Here is a 19880-nt window from a genome sequence, read left to right on the forward strand (position 1 = left end):
AATGCTAACAGCCATAAAAGGGGAAATTGACAGTAACACAATCATAGTAGGGGACTTTAACACCCCACTTTCACCAATGGACACATCATCCAAAATGAAAATAAATAAGGAAACACAAGCTTTAAATGATATATTAAACAAGATGGACTTAATGGATATCTATAGGACATTCCATCCAACAACAACAGAATACACATTTTTCTCAAGTGCTCATGGAACATTCTCCAGGGTAGATCATATCTTGGGTCACAAATCAAACCTTGGTAAATTTAAGAAAATTGAAATTATATCAAGTATATTTTCCGACCACAACACTATGAGACTAGATATCAATTACAGGAAAAGATCTCTAAAAAATACAAACACTTGAAGGCTAACCAATACACTATTTAATAACGAAGTGATCACTGAAGAAATCAAAGAGGAAATAAAAAAAACACCTAGAAACAAATGACAATGAAAACACGACAACCCAAAACCTATGGGATGCGGCGAAAGCAGTTCTCAAATGGAAGTTTAGAGCAATATAATTCTACCTTAAGAAACAAGAAATACCTCAAATAAACAACCTAACCTTATACCTAAAGCAATTAGAGAAAGAAGAACAAAAGAACCCCAAAGTTAGCAGAAGGAAATAAATGATAAAGATCAAATCAGAAATAAATGAAAAAGAAATGAAGGAAATGATAGCAAACATCAATATAACTAAAAGCTGGTTCTTTGAGACGAGAAACAAAATTCATAAACCATTAGCCAGAATTATGAAGAAAAAAAGGAGAAGAATCAAATCAATAAAATTAGAAATGAAAAAGGAGAAGTAAAAACTGACACTGCAGAAATGCAAAGGATCATGAGAGATTACTACAGGCAACTGTATGCTAATAAAATGGACAACCTGGAAGAAATGGACAAATGCTTAGGAATGCACAGCCTTCTGAGACTGAACCAGGTAGAAATAGAAAATATGAACACACAAATCACAAGCACTGAAATTGAAACCATGATTAAAAACCTTCCAACAAACAAAAGCCCAGGACCAGATGGCTTCACAGGCGAATTCTATCAAACATTTAGAGAATAGCTAAAACCTATCCTTCTCAAACTCTTCCAAAATATAGCAGAGGGAGGAACACTCCGAAACTCCTTCTACAAGACCACCATCACTGTGATACCAAAACCAGACAAAGATGTCACAAAGAAAGAAAACTACAGGCCAATATCACTGAAGAACATAGATGCAAAAATCCTCAACAAAATACTAGCAAAAAGAATCCAACAGCACATTTAAAGGATCATACACCATGATCAATGGAGTTTATTCCAGGAATTCAAGGATTCTTCAGTATATGCAAATCAATCGACGTGATACACCATATTAACAAATTGAAGGAGAAAAAACATATGATCATCTCAGTAGATGCAGAGAAAGCTTTGGACAAAATTCAGCACCCATTTCTGATAAAAACCCTGCAGAAAGTAGGCATAGAGGGAACTTTCCTCAACATAATAAAGGCCATATATGACAAACTCACAGCTAATATTGTCCTCAAAGGTGAAAAACTGAAACCATTTCCACTAAGATCAGGAACAAGACAAAGTTGCCCATTCTCACAACCATTATTCAACATAGTTTTGGAAGTTTTAGCCACAGCAATTAGAGAAGAAAAAGAAATAAAAGGAATCCAAATTGGAAAAGAAGTAAAGCTGTCACTGTTTGCAGATGACATGGTACTATACATAGAGAATCCTAAAGATGCAACCAGAAAACTACTAGAGCTAATCAATGAATTTGGGAGAGTAGCAGGAAACAAAATTAGTGCAGAGAAATCTCTTGCATTCCTATACACTAATGATGAAAAATCTGACAGTGAATTTAAGAAAATACTCCCATTTAGCATTGCAACAAAAAGAATAAAATATCTAGGAATAAACCTACCTAAGGAGACAAAGACATGTATGCAGAAAATTATTAGACACTGATGAAAGAAATTAATGATGGTACAAATAGATGGAGAGTTTTACCATGCTCTTGGATTGGAAGAATCAAAATTATGAAAATGAGTCTGCTACCCAAAGCAATCTACAGATTCAATGCAATCCCTATGAAACTACCACTGGTATTTTTCACAGAACTAGAACAAAAATTTTCACAATTTGTATGGAAACACAAAAGACCGTGAATAGCCAAAGAATTTTGGGAAAGTAAAATGGATCAGGAGGATTCAGCCTCCTTGACTTCAGACTATACTACAAAGCTAAGGTAATCAAGACAGTGTGGCACTGGCACAGAAAGAGAAAAATAGATTAATGGAACAGTACAGAAAGTCCAGAGATAAACCCATGCACATATGGTCACTTTATCTTTGATAAAGGAGGCAGGAATAAACAGTGGAGAAAAGACAACCTCTTCAATAAGTGGTGCTGGGAAAACTGGACAGCTACATATAAAAGAATGAAATTAGAACACTCCTTAATGCCATACACAAATATAAACTCAAAATGGATTAAAGATTAAATGAAAGGCCAGACACCATCAAACTCTTAGAGGAAAACATAGGCAGAACACTATGACATAAATCACAGAAAGATCCTTTTTGAATCACTTCCTAGAGAAATGGAAAGAGAAACAAAAATAAACAAATGGGACCTAATGAAAGTTTAAAGCTTTGGCACAGCAAAGGAAACCATAAACAAGACGAAAAGACAACCTTCAGAATGGGAGAAAATATTTGCAAATGAAGCAACTGACAAAGGATTAATCTCCAAAATTCACAAGTCACTCAACATTAAAAAAACAAAGAACCCAATCCAAAATTGGGCAGAAGACCTAAATAGACATTTCTCCAAAGAAGATATACAGATTTTCAACAGACACATGAAAGAATGTTCAACATCATTAATCATTAGAGAATTGCAAATCAAAACTACAATGAGATATCATCTCACTCCGGTCAGAATGGCCATCATAAAAAATCTACAAACAATAAATGCTGGAAAGGGTGTGTAGAAAGGGGAACCCTCTTGCACTGTTGGTGGGAATGTACACTGATACAGCCATTATGGAGAACAGTATGGACGTTCATTAAAAAAGGAAAAGTAGAACTACCATACCCCCCAGCAATCCCACTACTGAGCATATACCTGAGAAAACCATAATTCAAAAAGAGTTATGTACCAAAATGTTCATTGCAGCTATATTTTCACTAGCCAGGACATGGAAGTAACCTAAGTGTCCATCAGCAGATGAATGGATAAAGAAGATGTGGCACATATATACAGTGGAATATTACTCAGCCATAAAAAGGAAGGAAACTGAGTTATTTGTAGTGAGGTGGATGGACCTCTAGACTGTCATGCAGAGTGAAGTAAGTCAGAAAGAGAAAAACTAATACCATATGCTAACACATATATATGGAATCTAAAAAAGAAAAAAAATAAGTCATGAAGAACCTAGGGGCAAGACAGGAATAAAGACACAGACCCACGTGAGAATTGACTTGAGGATACTGGGAGGGGGAAGGGTAAGCTTGGATAAAATGAGAGAGTGGCATGGACTTATATACACTACTAAATGTAAAACAGATAGCTAGTGGGATGCAGCCGCATAGAACAGGGAGATCAGCTTGGTGCTTTGTGACCACCTAGAGGGGTGTGATTGTGAGGGTGGGAGGGAGGGAGTTGGTAGTGGGAAGATATATGGGGACATATGTATATGTATAACTGATTCACTTTGTTATAAAGCAGAAACTAACACACCATTGTAAAGCAACTATACTCCAATAAAGATGTTAAAAAAAAATTGTCTTGGTTATTCCAATTCCTTTATTTTAGAAATAAACTCTAGAAAAATTTGGTTTGGTATAAAACAAAAATCTATTGCAAATTTGTATGGAATTACATTAATACCATACATTAATTTTGGAAAAACTGACAATTTATATTACATCCTTATACACAATATATCATTCTGTTAGTCCCACAGTAAAGTCTTCAGCTTTCTAAAGTCTGTTACATTTTAATATATTTGTTTTTATTTGATCACCTCTACACTTGTTTTCCTTGATTCTTTTTAATTTTTGAAAAGAGGAAAGTGATATTCTCTACAACTAAAAGAAAAAAAGTAATGATTATCTCTGCCACATGCAATCTGTGTGATGTTAGGCAGATGACTCAATCCTTTCTTAAGTTTAATTTTCTTTAGGTGTAAAATGGAGATAATTGTAATACTAAACTCAGTGGGGTGTGAGTAGGTTAGAGGAAGTTAGCAAAACACCTTGTATATGTAAGCACTGAATAAGGATTAGTTTCTTCTAATCATTGTATTGAACATAAAACTATCTAGTCCTAATTCACCTCATTATTATTAAATATGCATACTAATTCTAATGTTACTAGCATTTATGAGAAAACTTAGAGTTTTGTTTTCCATTTTGATATTATTATTTGATAAACAGATTTTATAACACTGAACTACTCTCAAATTACTAAATCAAAACATTTGTAATATTATAAATTATAGAGATTGATTTGATTTGATTATATTTATATAACAACTATGTGTTTATATTTGTATGTGAAGCACTTCATAATTTTTTCATATGTGTTGTATGGAGTGCACCTATCAGAATTTTACTAGTTTTATAAAATAAATGAAGAGGCTACACATTATTTTGAAATACACTTGAAATATATTTTATTATGTAGGAAGTATCCAGAATTGTACAATTTGAAAAAACTTCTTTGAGAAATCATCAGCAATCAGTACCACTCTAAATAACTTGCCACCTTATTTTATATGGTTATTAAGTTATTACATTTTTCATGCTCATTAAATCAGTTTTGATAACTTGAATTTCCAGGATTCTATATTAAGAAATATTTTTTAAATATTTCTGCAAATTTCGATTTTTAATAAGTTGAATATATAGTTAATTATATCTAATGAAACTATATTATCATGAATTCAAGTAAAAATCTTTAAATGGAGTATAATATATAAAAATATTGAATCACTATGCTGTACATGTGAAACTAATATAATATAATAAATAAACTATATTTTAATTTTTTTAAATCCACATTTCAATTAGGAAAAATACCACCAAAGCCAGCTAAGCTAAAGAACGAATTTAAAATATAAACTATAAGCAGGACAAAATGAGCTTTGATGGAAGTCTGAGATGGGAGAAGGAATACTGCATAAAAATATTCGGTAAATCTTCAACAAATGTTGAGAAAAATGGATCTCTATGTGGAAGAGAATGAATTTAGATTCTTATCTTAAGCCATATACAAAAATTAACTCAACAATGGATTAAAGACCTATACATAAAACTCAAAACTCTAAACCTCTGAGGAGAAAACATATGGATGGGAAAATCTTCATTATACTGGATCTGGCAATGATTCCTTGTTATGGCTCCAAAAGCAAAGGAAACAAAACCAAAAATTAGATAATTTGTACTCTGTCAACTAAAAAGCTTTTGTGAAGCAAAGGAAATGATCAACATTGTCAAAAGGCATCTACAGAAAAGGACATAATATTTGCAAGTCATGTATTTCATCAAGGGTAAGTATCCAGAATATATAAAGGACCCCTACAACACAACAAGAAAAAATTAAATAATCCAATTTAAAAAATGGGCAAAAGGCTTTAAAAGACATTTCACTGAGGATGATGTACAAATGGCCAATAATCAAATGAAAAAATGCTGAGCATCACTAATCATGAGAGAAATGCAAATCAAAACCATAAGGATTTATCACTTCACACCCATTAGAATGGTGAGCATCAAAATATTTGAAGATAACACATGTTGGTGAAGATGTGGAGAAATTGGACCCCATGTGTGGTGTTGGAGAGACTCTGAATAGTGCAGCCACTATGGAAGACAGTATGAAGGGTCCTCAAAAAATTAAAAATAGAACTGCAATATGATCCAGCAATCCCCGAGAAGTTATGCATGTTACAACATGAATGAGCCTTGAGGCCATTATGCAAAGTAAAATAAGTCAGTTACAAAAGGACAAATGCTGTGTGACTTCACTTATATGAGGTATCTAAAGCAGTCAAATTCATAAGAAACAGAAAGTAAATAGTGCTTACTAGAACTGAGGGGAGGGGAAAAGGAGAGTTATTTAACAGATACAGAGATTCAGTTTTACAAGATTAAAAAGTTCTGGAGATCTGTTTCATAAAGTGTGAATGTATCTAACACTATTAAATTGTATATTTAAGAATGGTTAAAGGACTTCCCTAGTGGTCCACTGGGTAAGAATATACACTCCCAATGCAGGGGGCCCAGGTTCAATCCCTGGTTGGGAAACCAGATCCACATGCATGCCACAACTAAAGATTCTGCATGTCATAACTAAGATGTCTGCATACCACAACTAAGAGTCTGCATGTTGCAACTAAGATCCCGTGTGCTGAAACGAAGACACAGGATAACCTAAATCAATCAATCAATCAGTCAATCAATATTTGAAAAAATGGTTAAGACAGCAATTTTATGTTGCATGTTTTTTTATCACAATAAAAATGTTAGGTAAATATCTGCATATAGATCAATGTTAAGTGCAAAAAACAATAATAACATCTCATTTGCTTCAGAAAGAAAACAAGTTTGAAAATTTATCAAAACAATAGCATGTGGCAATATGAATCATAATCCTTTTTTAGCATCTTTTATGGTTTGGGAGGAGGATAAAGATACTAATTATATATGACTCCATTAAAAGAGTAGGCTGGAGCTTCAAGATGATGGAAGAGTAAGACACAGAGATCACCTTCCTCCCCAAAAATACATCAGAAATATATCTATATGTGGAACAACTCCTACAGAACACCTACTTAATGCTGGCAGAAGAAAGAAACTCCCCACGTTCCTGGGTAGGGCAAAAGAAAAAGCAGAGACAAAAGAATAGAGATAGGGCCTGCACCAGTGGGAGGGAGCTGTGAAGGAGGAAAGGTTTCCACACACTATGAAGCCCCATCGTGGGCGAAGAAGGCGGGTGGCAGAGGGGGGAAGCTTCGGAGCCAAGGAGGAGAGCACAGCAACAGGGGTGTGGAGGGCAAAGCAGAGAGATTCCCACACAGAGGATCGTTGCCGACCAGCACTCACCAGCCCAAGAGGTTTGTCTGCTCACCCACCGGGGCGGGCGGGTACTGGGAGTTGAAGTTCGGGCTTCGGAGGTCGGATCCCATTGAGAGGACTGGGGTCTGCTGCATGAACACAGCCTGAAGGGCGCTAGTTCACCATAGCTAGCCGGGGCGGGGTGGGGGGTGGTCTGGAAAAAAGTCTGGAGCTGCCAAAGAGGCAAGAGACTTTTTCTTGCCTCTTTGTTCCCTGGTGCGCGAGGAGAGGGGATTACTGGTGCTGCTTAAAGGAGGTCCAGAGACGGGCACGAGCTGCAGCTATCAGCGCAGACCACAGAGATGGGTATGAGACGGTAAGGCTGCTGCTGCTGCCACCAAGAAGCCTGTGTGCGAGCACAGGTCACTCTCCACATCCCCCTTCCGGGGAGCCTGTGCAGCCCGCTACTGCCAGGGTTCTGGGATCCAGGGACAACTTCCCCGGGAGGACAAACTGCATGCCTGAGGCTGGTGCAACGTCACACTGGCCTCTGCTGCCACAGCCTCACCCCACATCCGTACCCATCCCGGTGAGGGGTCCTGTCTTGTCTGAGCTAAGAACAGACGCCCTCATTCGACCTACTCACAGAGGTGGGTCGAGATCCAAAGCTGAACTCCTGGAGCTGTGTGAACAAAGAAGAGAAAGGGAAATTTCTCCCAGCCGCCTCAGGAGCAATGGATTAAATCTCCAGAATCAACTTGATGTACCCTGCATCTGTGGAATACCTGAATAGACAACAAATCACCCCAAATTGAGGAGATACACTTTGCGAGCAAGGATATGTATATATATTTTTGACTTTTTCTCTTTTTGTGAGTGTATATGTGTATGCTTCTGTCTGTGATTTTGTCTGTATAGCTTTGCTTTTACCATTTGTCCTAAGGTTCTCTCTGTTTGTTTTTTTTAATTACTTAAAAAAATTTTTTTGTTAATAATTGTCTTTTTATTTTAATAATTTTATTTCACTTTACCTTCTTTCTTTCTTCTTTCTTTCTTTCTTCCTTCCTTCCTTCCTTCTTTGTTTGTTTCTTTCTTTCTTTCTTTCTCCCTTTTATTCTGAGCTGTGTGGATGACAAACTCTTGGAGCTCCACAGGTGTCAGGGCTGTGCCAGTGAGATGGGAGAGCCAAGTTCAGGACATTGGTCCACAAGAGACCTCCCAGCTCTAAGTAATATCAAATGGCGAAAATCTCCCAGAGATCTTCATCTCAATGCCAAGACCCAGGTCAACTCAACGACCAGCAAGCTACAGTGCAGGACACACTATGCCAAACAACTAGCAAGACAGGAACACAACACCAGCCATTAGCAGAGAGGCTGCTTAAAATCATAATAAGGCAACAGACACCACAAAACACACCACCAGACGTGGACCTGCCCACCAGAAAGACAAGATCCAGCTTCATCCATCAGAACACAGGCACTAGTCTCCTCCACCAGGAAGCCTACACAACCCACTGAACCAACCATAGCCACTGGGCATAGACACAAAAAACAACAGAAACTATGAACCAGCAACCTGCGAAAAGGAGACCCTAAAAACAGTAAGTTAAGCAAAATGAGAAGACAGAGAAACACACAGATGAAGGAAGAAGGCAAAAACCCACTAGACCTAACAAATGAAGAGGAAATAGGCAATCTACCAGAAAAAGCATTCAGAATAATGACAGTAAAGATGATCCAAAATCTTGGAAATAGAATGGAGAAAATACAGGAAACATATAAGAAGGACCTAGAAGAACTAAACAGCAAACAAACAGTGATGAAAAACACAATAAATGAAATTAAAGATTCTCTCGAAGGGATCAATAGCAGAATAACAGAGGCAGAGGAATGGATAAGTAACCTGGAAGATAAAATAGTGGAAATAACTACTGCAGAGCAGAATAAAGAAAAAAGAATTAAAAGAATTGAGGACAGTCTCAGAGACCTCTGGGACAACACTAAACACACCCACATTTGAAATATAGGGGTCCCAGAAGTAGAAGAGAAAAAGAAGGAATGAAAAATTAGTTGAAGAGATTAGAGTTGAAAAATTTCTTCATATGAGGAAGGAAATAGTTAATCAAGTCCAGAAAGCACAGAGATTCCCATACAGTATAAATCAAAGGAGAAACACACCAAGACACATATTAATCAAACTATCAAAAATTAAATACAAAGAACACATATTAAAAGCAGCAAGGGAAAAACAACACATAAGGGAATCCCCATAAGGTTAACAGCTGATCTTTTAGCAGAAACTTTGCAAGCCAGAAGGGAGTGGTAGGACATATTTAAAGAGATGAAGGAGAAAAAACTGCAACCAAGATTACTCTACCCAGTAAGAATCTCATTTAGATTTGATGGAGAAATTAAAAGCTTTACAGACAAGCAAAAGCTAAGAGAATTCAGCACCACCAAACCAGCCTGACAACAAATACTAAAGGAACATCTCTACGCAGGAAAAAAAAGAGATGGAAAGGACCTACAATAATAAACCCAAAGCAGTTAAGAAAATGGTAATAGGAACATACATATCGATAATTACCTTAAATGTAAATGGATTAAATGCTCCAACCAAAAGGCATAGACTGGCTGAATGGATATAAAATCAAGACCTGTATATACGCTGTCTACAAGAGAACTACTTCAGAACTAGGGACACATACAGACTGAAAGTGAGGGGATGGAAAATGATATTCCATGCAAATGGAAATCAAAAGAAAGCTGGAGTAGCAATTCTCATATCAGACAAAAACGACTTTGAAATAAAGACTATTACAGGAGACAAAGAAATACACTACATAATGATCAAGGGATTGATCTAAGAAGAAGATATAACAATTGTAAATATTTATGCACCCAATATACGAGCACCTCAATACATAAGGCAAATACTAACAGCCATAAAAGGGGAAATCGACAGTAACACAATCATAGTAGGGGACTTTAACACCCCACTTTCACCAATGGACACATCATCCAAAATGAATATAAATAAGGAAACACAAGCTTTAAATGATATATTAAACAAGATGGACTTAATGGATATTTATAGGAGATTCCAACCCAAAACAACAGGATACACATTCTTCTCAAGTGCTCATGGACATTCTCCAGGATAGATCATATCTTGGGTCACAAATCAAGCCTTGGTAAATTTAAGAAAATTGAAATCATATCAAGTATCTTTTCCGACCACAGCACTATGAAACTAGATATCAATTACAGGAAAAAAACCTGTAAGAAATAAAAACACATGGGGGCTAAACAACACACTATTAATAAACAACAGATCACTGAAGAAATCAAAGAGGAAATCAAAAAATACCTAGAAACAAATGCCAATGAAAACACGATGACCCAAAACCTATGGGATACAGCAAAAGCAGTTCTAAGAGGGAAGTTTATAGCAATACAATCCTACATTAAGAAACAAGAAACATCTCAGAAAACAACCTAACCCTACACCTAAGGCAATTAGAGAAAGAAGAACAAAAGAACCCAAAAATTTGCAGAAGGAAAGAAATCACAAAGATCAGATGAGAAATAGGTGAAAAAGAAATGAAGGAAATGATAGCAAACATCAATATAACTAAAAGCTCGTTCTTTGAGAAGAGAAACAATATTGATAAACCATTAGCCAGACTTATGAAGAAAGAAAGGGAGAAGACTCAAGCCAATAGAATTAGAAATGAAAAAGGAGAAGTAACAACTGACACTGCAGAAATACAAAGGATCATGAGAGATTACTACAAGCAACTGTATGCCAATAAAATAGACAACTTGGAAGAACTGGACAAATTCTTGGAAATCCACAACTGACTGAACCAGGAAGAAATAAAATATGAACAGACCAATCACAAGCACTGAAATTGAAGCTGTGATTTAAAAACTTCCAACAAACAAAAGCCCAGGACCAGATGGCTTCACAGGCGAATTCTATTAAACATTTAGAGAAGAGCTAACACCTATCCTTCTCAAACTCCTCCAAAATATAGTAGAGGGAGGAACACTGCAAAACTCATTCTACAAGGTCATCATCACTCTGATACCAAAACCAGACAAAGATGTCACAAAGAAAGAAAACTACAGGCCAATATCACTGATGAACATAGATGAAAAAATCCTCAACAAAATACTAGCAAACAGAATCCAACAGCACATTATAAGGATCATACACTATGATCAAGTGGTGTTTATCCCTGGAATGAAAGGACACTTCAATATATGCAAGTCAAGCAACGTGATACACTATATTAACAAACTGAAGGAGAAAAACCATATGATCATCTCAATAGATGCAGAGAAAGCTTTCAACAAAATTCAACACCCATTTTTGATAAAAACCCTCCAGAAAGTAGACATAGAGGGAACTTTCCTCAACATAATAAAGGTCATATATGACAAACCCACAGCCAACATCGCCCTCAATGGTGAAAAACTGAAAGCCTTTCCACTAAGATAAGGAAGAATACAATGTTGCCTACTCTTACCACTATTATTCAACATAGTTTTGGAAGTTACCCACAGCAATTAGAGAAGAAAAAGAAATAAAAGGATCCAATTTGGAAAAGAAGAAGTAAAGCTGTCACTGTTTGCAAATGACATGGTACTATACATAGAGAATCCTAAGGATGCTACCAGAAAACTACTAGAGCTAATCAATGAATTTGGTAGATTAGCAGGACACAAAATTAGTGCACAGAAATCTCTTGCATTCCTACACACTAATGATGAAAAATCTGAAAGTGAATTTTAGAAAACACTCCCATTTAGCCTTGCAAGAAGAAGAATAAAATATCTAGGAATAAACCTACCTAAGGAGACAAAAACCTGTATGCAGAAAATTATAAGACACTGATGAAAGAAATTAAAGATGATACAAATAGATGGAGAGATATACCATACCCTTGGATTGGAAGAATCAACATTGTGAAAATGACTCTACTACCCAAAGCAATCTACAGATTCAATGCAATCCCTATGAAACTACCACTGGCATTTTTCACAGAACTAGAACAACAAACTTCACAATTTGTATGGAAACACAAAAGGCTCTGAATAGCCAAAGCAATCTTGAGAAAGAAAAATGGAGCTGGACGAATCAGGCTCCCTGACTTAAGAGACTATACTACAAAGTTACAGTAATCAAGACGGTATGGTACTGGTACAGAAATAGAAATATAGATCAATGGAACTGGATAGAAATCCCAGAGATAAACCCACGCACATATGGTCACCTTATCTTTGATAAAGGAGGCAAGAATATACAGTGGAGAAAAGAGAGCTTCTTCTATAAGTGCTGCTGGGAAAATTTCTACAGGTACATGTAAAAGAATGAAATTAGAACACTCCTTAACACCATACACAAAGATAAACTAAAAATAGATTAAAGACCTAAATGTACGGCCAGGCCCCATTAAATTCTTAGAGGAAAAAATAGGCAGAACACTCTATGACATAAATCACAGCAAGATTCTTTTTGACCCACCTCCTAGAGAAATGGAAAAAAAAAATAAACAAATGAGACCTAATGAAACTTCAAAGCTTTTGCACAGCAAAGGAAACCATAAACAAGCCAAAAAGAAAACCTTCATAATGGGAGAAAATATTTGCAAATGAACAACTGACAAAGGATTAATGTCCAAAATTTACAAGCAGCTCAACATTAAAAAAACAAAGAACCCAATCCAAAATTGGGCAGAAGACCTAAATAGACATTTCTCCAAAGAAGATATACAGATTTCCAACAGACACATGAAAGAATGCTCAACATCATTAATCATTAGAGAAATGCAAATCAAAACTACAATGAGATATCATCTCACACCGGTCAGAATGGCCATCATCAAAAAATCTACAAACAATAAATGGTGGAGAGGGTGTGGAGAAAAATGGACTCTCTTGCACTGTTGGTGGGAATGTACACTGATACAGCCCCTATGGAGAACAGTATGGATATTCCATAAAAAATAATAATAGAACTACCATACGACCCAGCAATCCCACTACTGGGCATATACCCTGAGAAAACCATAATTCAAAAAGAGTTATGTACCAAAATGTTCATTGCAGCTCTATTTACAATAGGCAGGACAGGAAGCAACCTAAGTGTCCATCAACAGATGAATAGATAAAGAAGGTGTGGCAAATATATACAATGGAATATTACTCAGCCATAAAAAGGAAAAAACTGAATTATTTATAGTGAGGTGGATGGACCTCTAGACTGTCATACAGATTTAAGTAAGTCAGAAAGAGAAAAACAAAAACCATATGCTAACACATATTTATGGAATTTAAAAAAAAGAAAAAAGAAAAAGAAATTGATGCGAAAACCTAGAGGCAGGACAGGAATAAAGACGAAGACTTAGAGAATGGACTTGAGGACACGGCGATGGGGATGCATAAGCTGGGACAAAGTGAGAGTGTGGCATGGACCTATATACATTACCGAATGTAAAATAGATAGCTATTGGGAAGCAGCCGCATAGCACAGGAAGATCAGCTTGGTGCTTTGTGACCATCTAGAGGGTTGGGATATGGAGGGTTGGAGGGAGATGCAAGAGGGAGTAGATATGGGGGATATATGTGTATGTATAGCTGATTCACTTTGTTATAAAGCAGAAACTAACACACCATTGTAAAGCAGTTATACTACAATAAAGATGTTTAAAAAAAAAGTGTAGGCTGGTAGAAGAAGATACCAAATAATAGAATACACATTTAATATTTCCACACCAGTAGAGGGATAAAAAATGAAATGTGGAAATTCAAACCATAATTGAATACATAAGAAGGTAAAATATAGAACAAAATAAACCAAGTGAGACACAGAGAATGAATATAAGGAGCAATAATACATCAGTAACCATAATAGATGTAACTGCAATAAGCACTCTAGTTAAAGACAAAACTTACCATCATGGATTCATTAAAAAAATAAAAGAAAACTGTTTTTTGTCTAAAAGCAACACACTTGAGATGTATATCTTGAATGCCTAAATGTGCAAAGTAAGATAAAGATATACCAGACAGAAATATTAGTCAAAAGAAAGTGTAGATTTATTAATATCAGAAAAAAATAGAGTTTTAACCTAAATGATGACTAGAGATAAAGAGATCTCATATATAATGATAAATGTTTATCAGGAAGATGTAATATTCTAAACCTATATGTATACATTATATAATAATGTTGTGTAAAAATATTTTAAAACTGTAAAGAGCATTTAATAAATCTACCAAATTGTGGCAAATAATATTTTAGTATTATTATATATAAACATACTTTTCTACTATTTGATAGATGAAGCAAAATCAATAAAATAGAGAATATATAAAAAGCACAATTAAGAAGATTAACATGAATATAGAAAACTTTGCAGCCAACTGTTGGACAAAAGACATTTTCAAGCAAATACATTTTTTTAATGAATATTGGTCAATTCCAAGTTCATACCACCAACCTCAAGCTATTTCAAAGTGTGATATCATACAGACTACAGTCTTTCTCCAAAAAGTGATTAAAGGAGAAATTAATAAGAAAAGAAAGATTGGAAAAATAACATATGTTTGCAAATAAAAAAATATGTTCCTGAAAAATATGTGGGCAGAAGAAATGATAAAAGATGAAGAAGATAATTAAAACTGAAAAATAACAAAAATACTATGTGTCAAGCTGGTGAAATTCCGATAAAGTAGTTTTTAAAGGAATATTTATAGCTTTAAATGTTTGTATGATAAAAGGAAAGATGGTTGAAATTAGTGAGTTAAACTCGACCAAATAAGTAAAAAAGACCCATTAAATCTCTAGATTTAATGCAATCTCTGTCAAATATCCATGGTATTTTTCAGAGAACTAGAACAAATAATCCTAAGATCATATAGAACCACAGAAGACACCAAAGTGCCAAAGCAATCATGAGAAAAAACAACAAAATTGAATATATCACACTCCCAGACTTCAGGCTAGACACAAAACTATAGTATGGCATTGGCACAATAACAGATATATAGAACAATGGAACAGAATGGATGGCTTGGAAATAAACCCACACACTTATAGTCAGTTAATCTGAGACAAAGGAAGCAAGAATATACAATGGAGAAAAGACAGCATTTTCAATAAATGGTGCTAAGAAAATGGGACAGCTACATTTACAAGAATGAAATTAGAACATTTCCTCATACCTTATACAAAAATAAACTCAAAATGTATTAAAGACCTAAATGAAAGACCTGAAACCATAAAAATCCTAGAAGAGAACATAGGCAGAGCACTCCTTGACATAAATAGTAACAATATTTGTTTGATCTGTCTCCTAAGGCAAAAGAAATAAGAGCAAAAGTAAACAAATGGTACCTAATTAAACTTAAAAGCTTTTGCACAGGAAAGGAAACCATCAACAAAACAAAAAGACAACTTACTGAATGAAAGAAAATGTTTGCAAATGATATGATCGACAAGGGGTTAATATCCAAAATACATAAACAGCTCATACAACTCAATATAAAAAAAAAGGCAATCCAATCAAAAACTGGAAAGAAGCTTCTGACAGATATTTTTCCAAAAAAGACATACAGATGGCCAACAGGCACATGAAGAGATGCTCAATATGGCTAATTATTAGAGAAATGAAAATCAAACCCACAAGGGGATATCACCTCACACCTGTCAGAATGGCTATAATCAAAACGTCTACAAATAGCAAATGCTGGAGAGGATGTGGAGAAAAGAGAACCCTCCTACACTATTGGTGGGAAAGTAAATTGGTGCAGCCACTCTGGAAAACAGTATGGAGGTTCCTCAAAAAACTAAAAATTGAACTATCATATGATCCAGCAATTTGATCCCTGGGTATATATCTGGAAAAAATGAAAACACTAATTCAAAAGGATACATGCACCCCAACGTTCACAGCAGCTCTATTTACAGTAGCCAAGATATGGAAGCACCCAAGTGTCAATCTACAGATGAATGGATATAGAAGATGTGCCATATATATATATTTCTATGTACATAGCAATATTAGCCATAAAAAGAATGAAATTCTGCCATTTGCAGCAACACGGATGGATCCAGAGAATATTATGCTTAGTGAAACAAAGTCAGATGGAGAAAGACAGATACTGTATGAAATCACTTATACATGGATTCTAAAATATAATACAAATGAATGTATATACAAAACAGAAACAGACTCACAGATATAGAAAAAAATACTTGTAGTTACCAGAAGGGAGAGGGAAAGGAGGAGGGACAAATCAGGGGCATGGGAATAAAAGACAAAAACTACTATGTATAAAATAAGTAAGCAAAAAGGATATATTGTACAGCACAGATAACTATAGCCATTATCTTGTAATAATTTTAATGGAGTATAATCTATAAAAATACTGAATCACTATGCTGTACACCTGAAACTGATATAAAACTGTAAATCAACAATACTTCAATAAAATAAAAAAGAAGAGCGGAATGAACTTAAATATTGAAAGAAAATAATAAAAATATAAGAATAATATTGTTCATTGGACACTTATAACAATAAATTTATTTGCTCATCATTGTGCACAATATTAAAAATATAGGAGAAAAAATGATAGATTTGTTTATTTCTTCCTATTTGCAACATTTTAGAAAATACCATTTTATTAGTAATCCTACATACAAGAAAACTGAGTAAACTGTGAATGCTGATGGTACGGGTACTGCAATTAGATAGGAGAAACTTTTTTTCCAAGTATCATTTTGCTCTTACAAACTGATTTAATTTGATTAATCTTGTGCCAAAACTTTCCATATTCTACAATGCTTTATTTTAAAAACTCATGTATATCGCAGCAACATGGATGGATCTAGAGATTATCATATTGAGTGAAATAAGTCAGAGAAAGACAAATGTCATATGATATAACATATGTAGAATCTTAAAAAATGGTACAAATGAACTTATCTATAAAACATAAACAGAGTTACAGATGTAGAAAACAAACTTATGGTTACCAGGGTGTAAGGTGGGGGAAGGGATAAAGGGAGATTGGGATTGACATACACACATTACTATATATAAAATAGATAACTAATAAGGGCCTACTCTATAGCACAGGGAACTCTACTCAATACTCTGTAATGGCCTATATGGGAAAAGAATCTAAAAAAGAGTGGATATATGTATATGTAAAACTGATTCACTTTGCTATACACCTGAAACTAACACAACATTGTAAATCAACTAGACTCCAATAAAAATATTTTAAAAAAACTAAGAAAAACTGAAAAAAAAATATCATGTACAGTTTTAAACTTTCTCTGAAGCTTTATCATCTTTTATATCTTGCTCTTCAGTACCTTTATAATGATTTTCATAATATGTTTTCAGGGGCTTATTCAAAGGATCTAAACAGAAATTGATCAACACCTATAACTATATTACAACGTAGACTCACAATGCTTAAAAATAACTATATAAAGAATTATGTATGCATTCATGTATTACAAGTCAGTTGTAACTTTTTATGTATAAAATCTGTTTATGCTACAAAAGAGTTTCATTTAGTTTTCATTGTGAGTATTGCAACATCCTGGACAACTCCATACCCATGATACTTGTAACAACACTCAATTATCAGGGAGTTGAAACTTTCTTAACTGCATTTGCTTTTTCACCAAAACTCAAAGTGTGTATGAGTCATTCCATATGAATTAGTCAAAGACGAAGGATAAAAATCATTTAATAACTAGTAAAAAACAAAAATTAATATTATTACAATCTTGGTCTGGGAAGACTTTTAAGGTTAGCATTCCAGACAGAATCCAGAAATTAATAGATTTATTCATTTCACTTCTTAATAATTTTAAATTCTATAACCAAACAAACAATATGATAAAAGGAATTTTATGTCTTCCTTTTTAATCCTTACATGTGTAATTTCGTTTTCTTGCCTTAACATGCTACTATTTCCACCAAAATGTTAAAAAAAGAAGAGGACTGGTGGACATACTTGGTTTTTTACCTATCTCAAAGGAAATACTTTCAGAATTACTCTAATGATAATGGTATTTGCACTAATTTTTGTTGCTTCTCTTTATAAGATTAATACTCTTCTATTCCTAGTTTGCTCAGGCTTTGTTGTTGTTAAATCATTAATAGATTTTTTTTCTTGATTTAACTGAGATACTCGTCTAATGGTGCTTGTATATATGTACACATACATATACACACAAACATATATACATAATATATCATACATATATACATATATCCATGCATATATCTGCCCTTGAAATATGTATATATTATTTATATATTTACAGATTGATAGATACATACAGACATACAGAGGCATATGTATTTGCATTTAGTTTGGTAATGTGGGGAGGATTTTACATACATATTCAAGTGTGAGTCTGGGTTAAATTTTTCCTTTCTTACACTGTTCTTGTCATCAGGATGGTTATCAAGGTTTTGCTAGCCATATAAATAGGAGAGTGTATCTTTTATTTTATTCTCTGGAAGACTTTATATTAGATTACACTTAATTCTTATTTGATTGTTGGGTAGAACTCACTGATGAAGCCATCTAAGCCTGGATTTCATTGTTGAAAAAATTTTGACTAATAATTCAATTAAATAGTAATTTGATTTCTTTAGTGGTTATAGGAGCATTCAAGCTTTTTCTTTCTTCTCAAATAAGAACTTAGTAAGTAATATTTTGTAGTAATTTGCCCATTTCATTTACAGTTTTAAAGTTATTGGCATAATGTTCAAAATGTTCTTTTGGTTCCTAAAGTATCTATGGTTATAATAATCGTTTTATTCTAAATATTAGTTAATTGTGCTTTCTCTGTTATTCTTTTTTCTCTTGATCTCTTTTCAACCATTCCTCTATTTTTCTAAATTGTTTCAAGTACCAACTTTGTCCATACTTTATACAATACCATGATATTTTATCTTTTATTTATTACTTCCTCCTTTATGTACTTTTTCATTTATTTTATTGCTCTTTTTCTAGTCTCTTTATGTGGATGTCAATCTCATTAGTTTTGGGTATTTCTTATTTCCTAATATGAGCCTTTAGGTCTGTGAATTTCCTTCTAAGTACTGCTTTAGGTGAATCTTACAGGTTTGGTATTCTCAGTATTTTTGTTATAATTGAAAATAATTTCTAATTTTAATCACAATATCTTCTTGAATGAATTGGATATTTGATGTATATTTCTCAATTTTAAAATGTGTGGGATTTTTCTAGTTATCCATATGATACTGACTTTTAACTTAATTTCAGTGTGTCTGAGTACATAATTTGTATTATGTCAACCCTTTTAGACCATTTACCATTTCTTTTAAAATTACATCTTTCAAAAAATTCCTGGAGTTTGAGTAATTTCCATTATAAAATTTCTGAGCTATTTTATTAATCAAACAAGAATAAAAAACAAAGTGAATTATATTTGAAAGAAAATGAACCTTTGCATCTGAGATTAAAGGAGAACTCTTGATGGGATAAACTACCTTCTCTCCTGCAGTGACAGAAACTCTCCAAATGCAGTGTGTATAAGATGGGTAGCCATTTGGAAATCCTGGGGAGGAAAGGTTGCCATTGGATTCTTGTAGGGTTTCTCCACATGCTGAAAGAAAAAAAAATTTTTTGATTTTTTTAAAAGATGAAAAAGATAAGATTTTTCTCTAATTTTTATGAAAGACATTGGACTCATAAATAAAATCTCCAGTCTTTTGGTGTTAGACAAGAATAT

At 34.1% G+C, this 19880-nt stretch overlaps 1 protein-coding gene across 1 annotated transcript in view; it reads right to left on the bottom strand.

Moving 5' to 3' along the window:
• Positions 1-19880, bottom strand: part of TLL1 (tolloid like 1) — a gene marked incomplete at both ends in the record, with an annotated part of 248343 nt that overhangs the window by 83790 nt on the left and 144673 nt on the right. Inside the window, one exon of the mRNA XM_082653600.1 lies at positions 19639-19754. Within this exon, the coding sequence (XP_082509726.1) occupies positions 19639-19754 (116 nt within the window). The remainder of the gene's footprint in view (positions 1-19638; positions 19755-19880) is intronic.

The sequence above is a fragment of the Grampus griseus genome (genome assembly GCF_964374135.1).
Source record: "Grampus griseus genome assembly, chromosome: 4".
Taxonomy (NCBI): domain Eukaryota; kingdom Metazoa; phylum Chordata; class Mammalia; order Artiodactyla; family Delphinidae; genus Grampus; species Grampus griseus.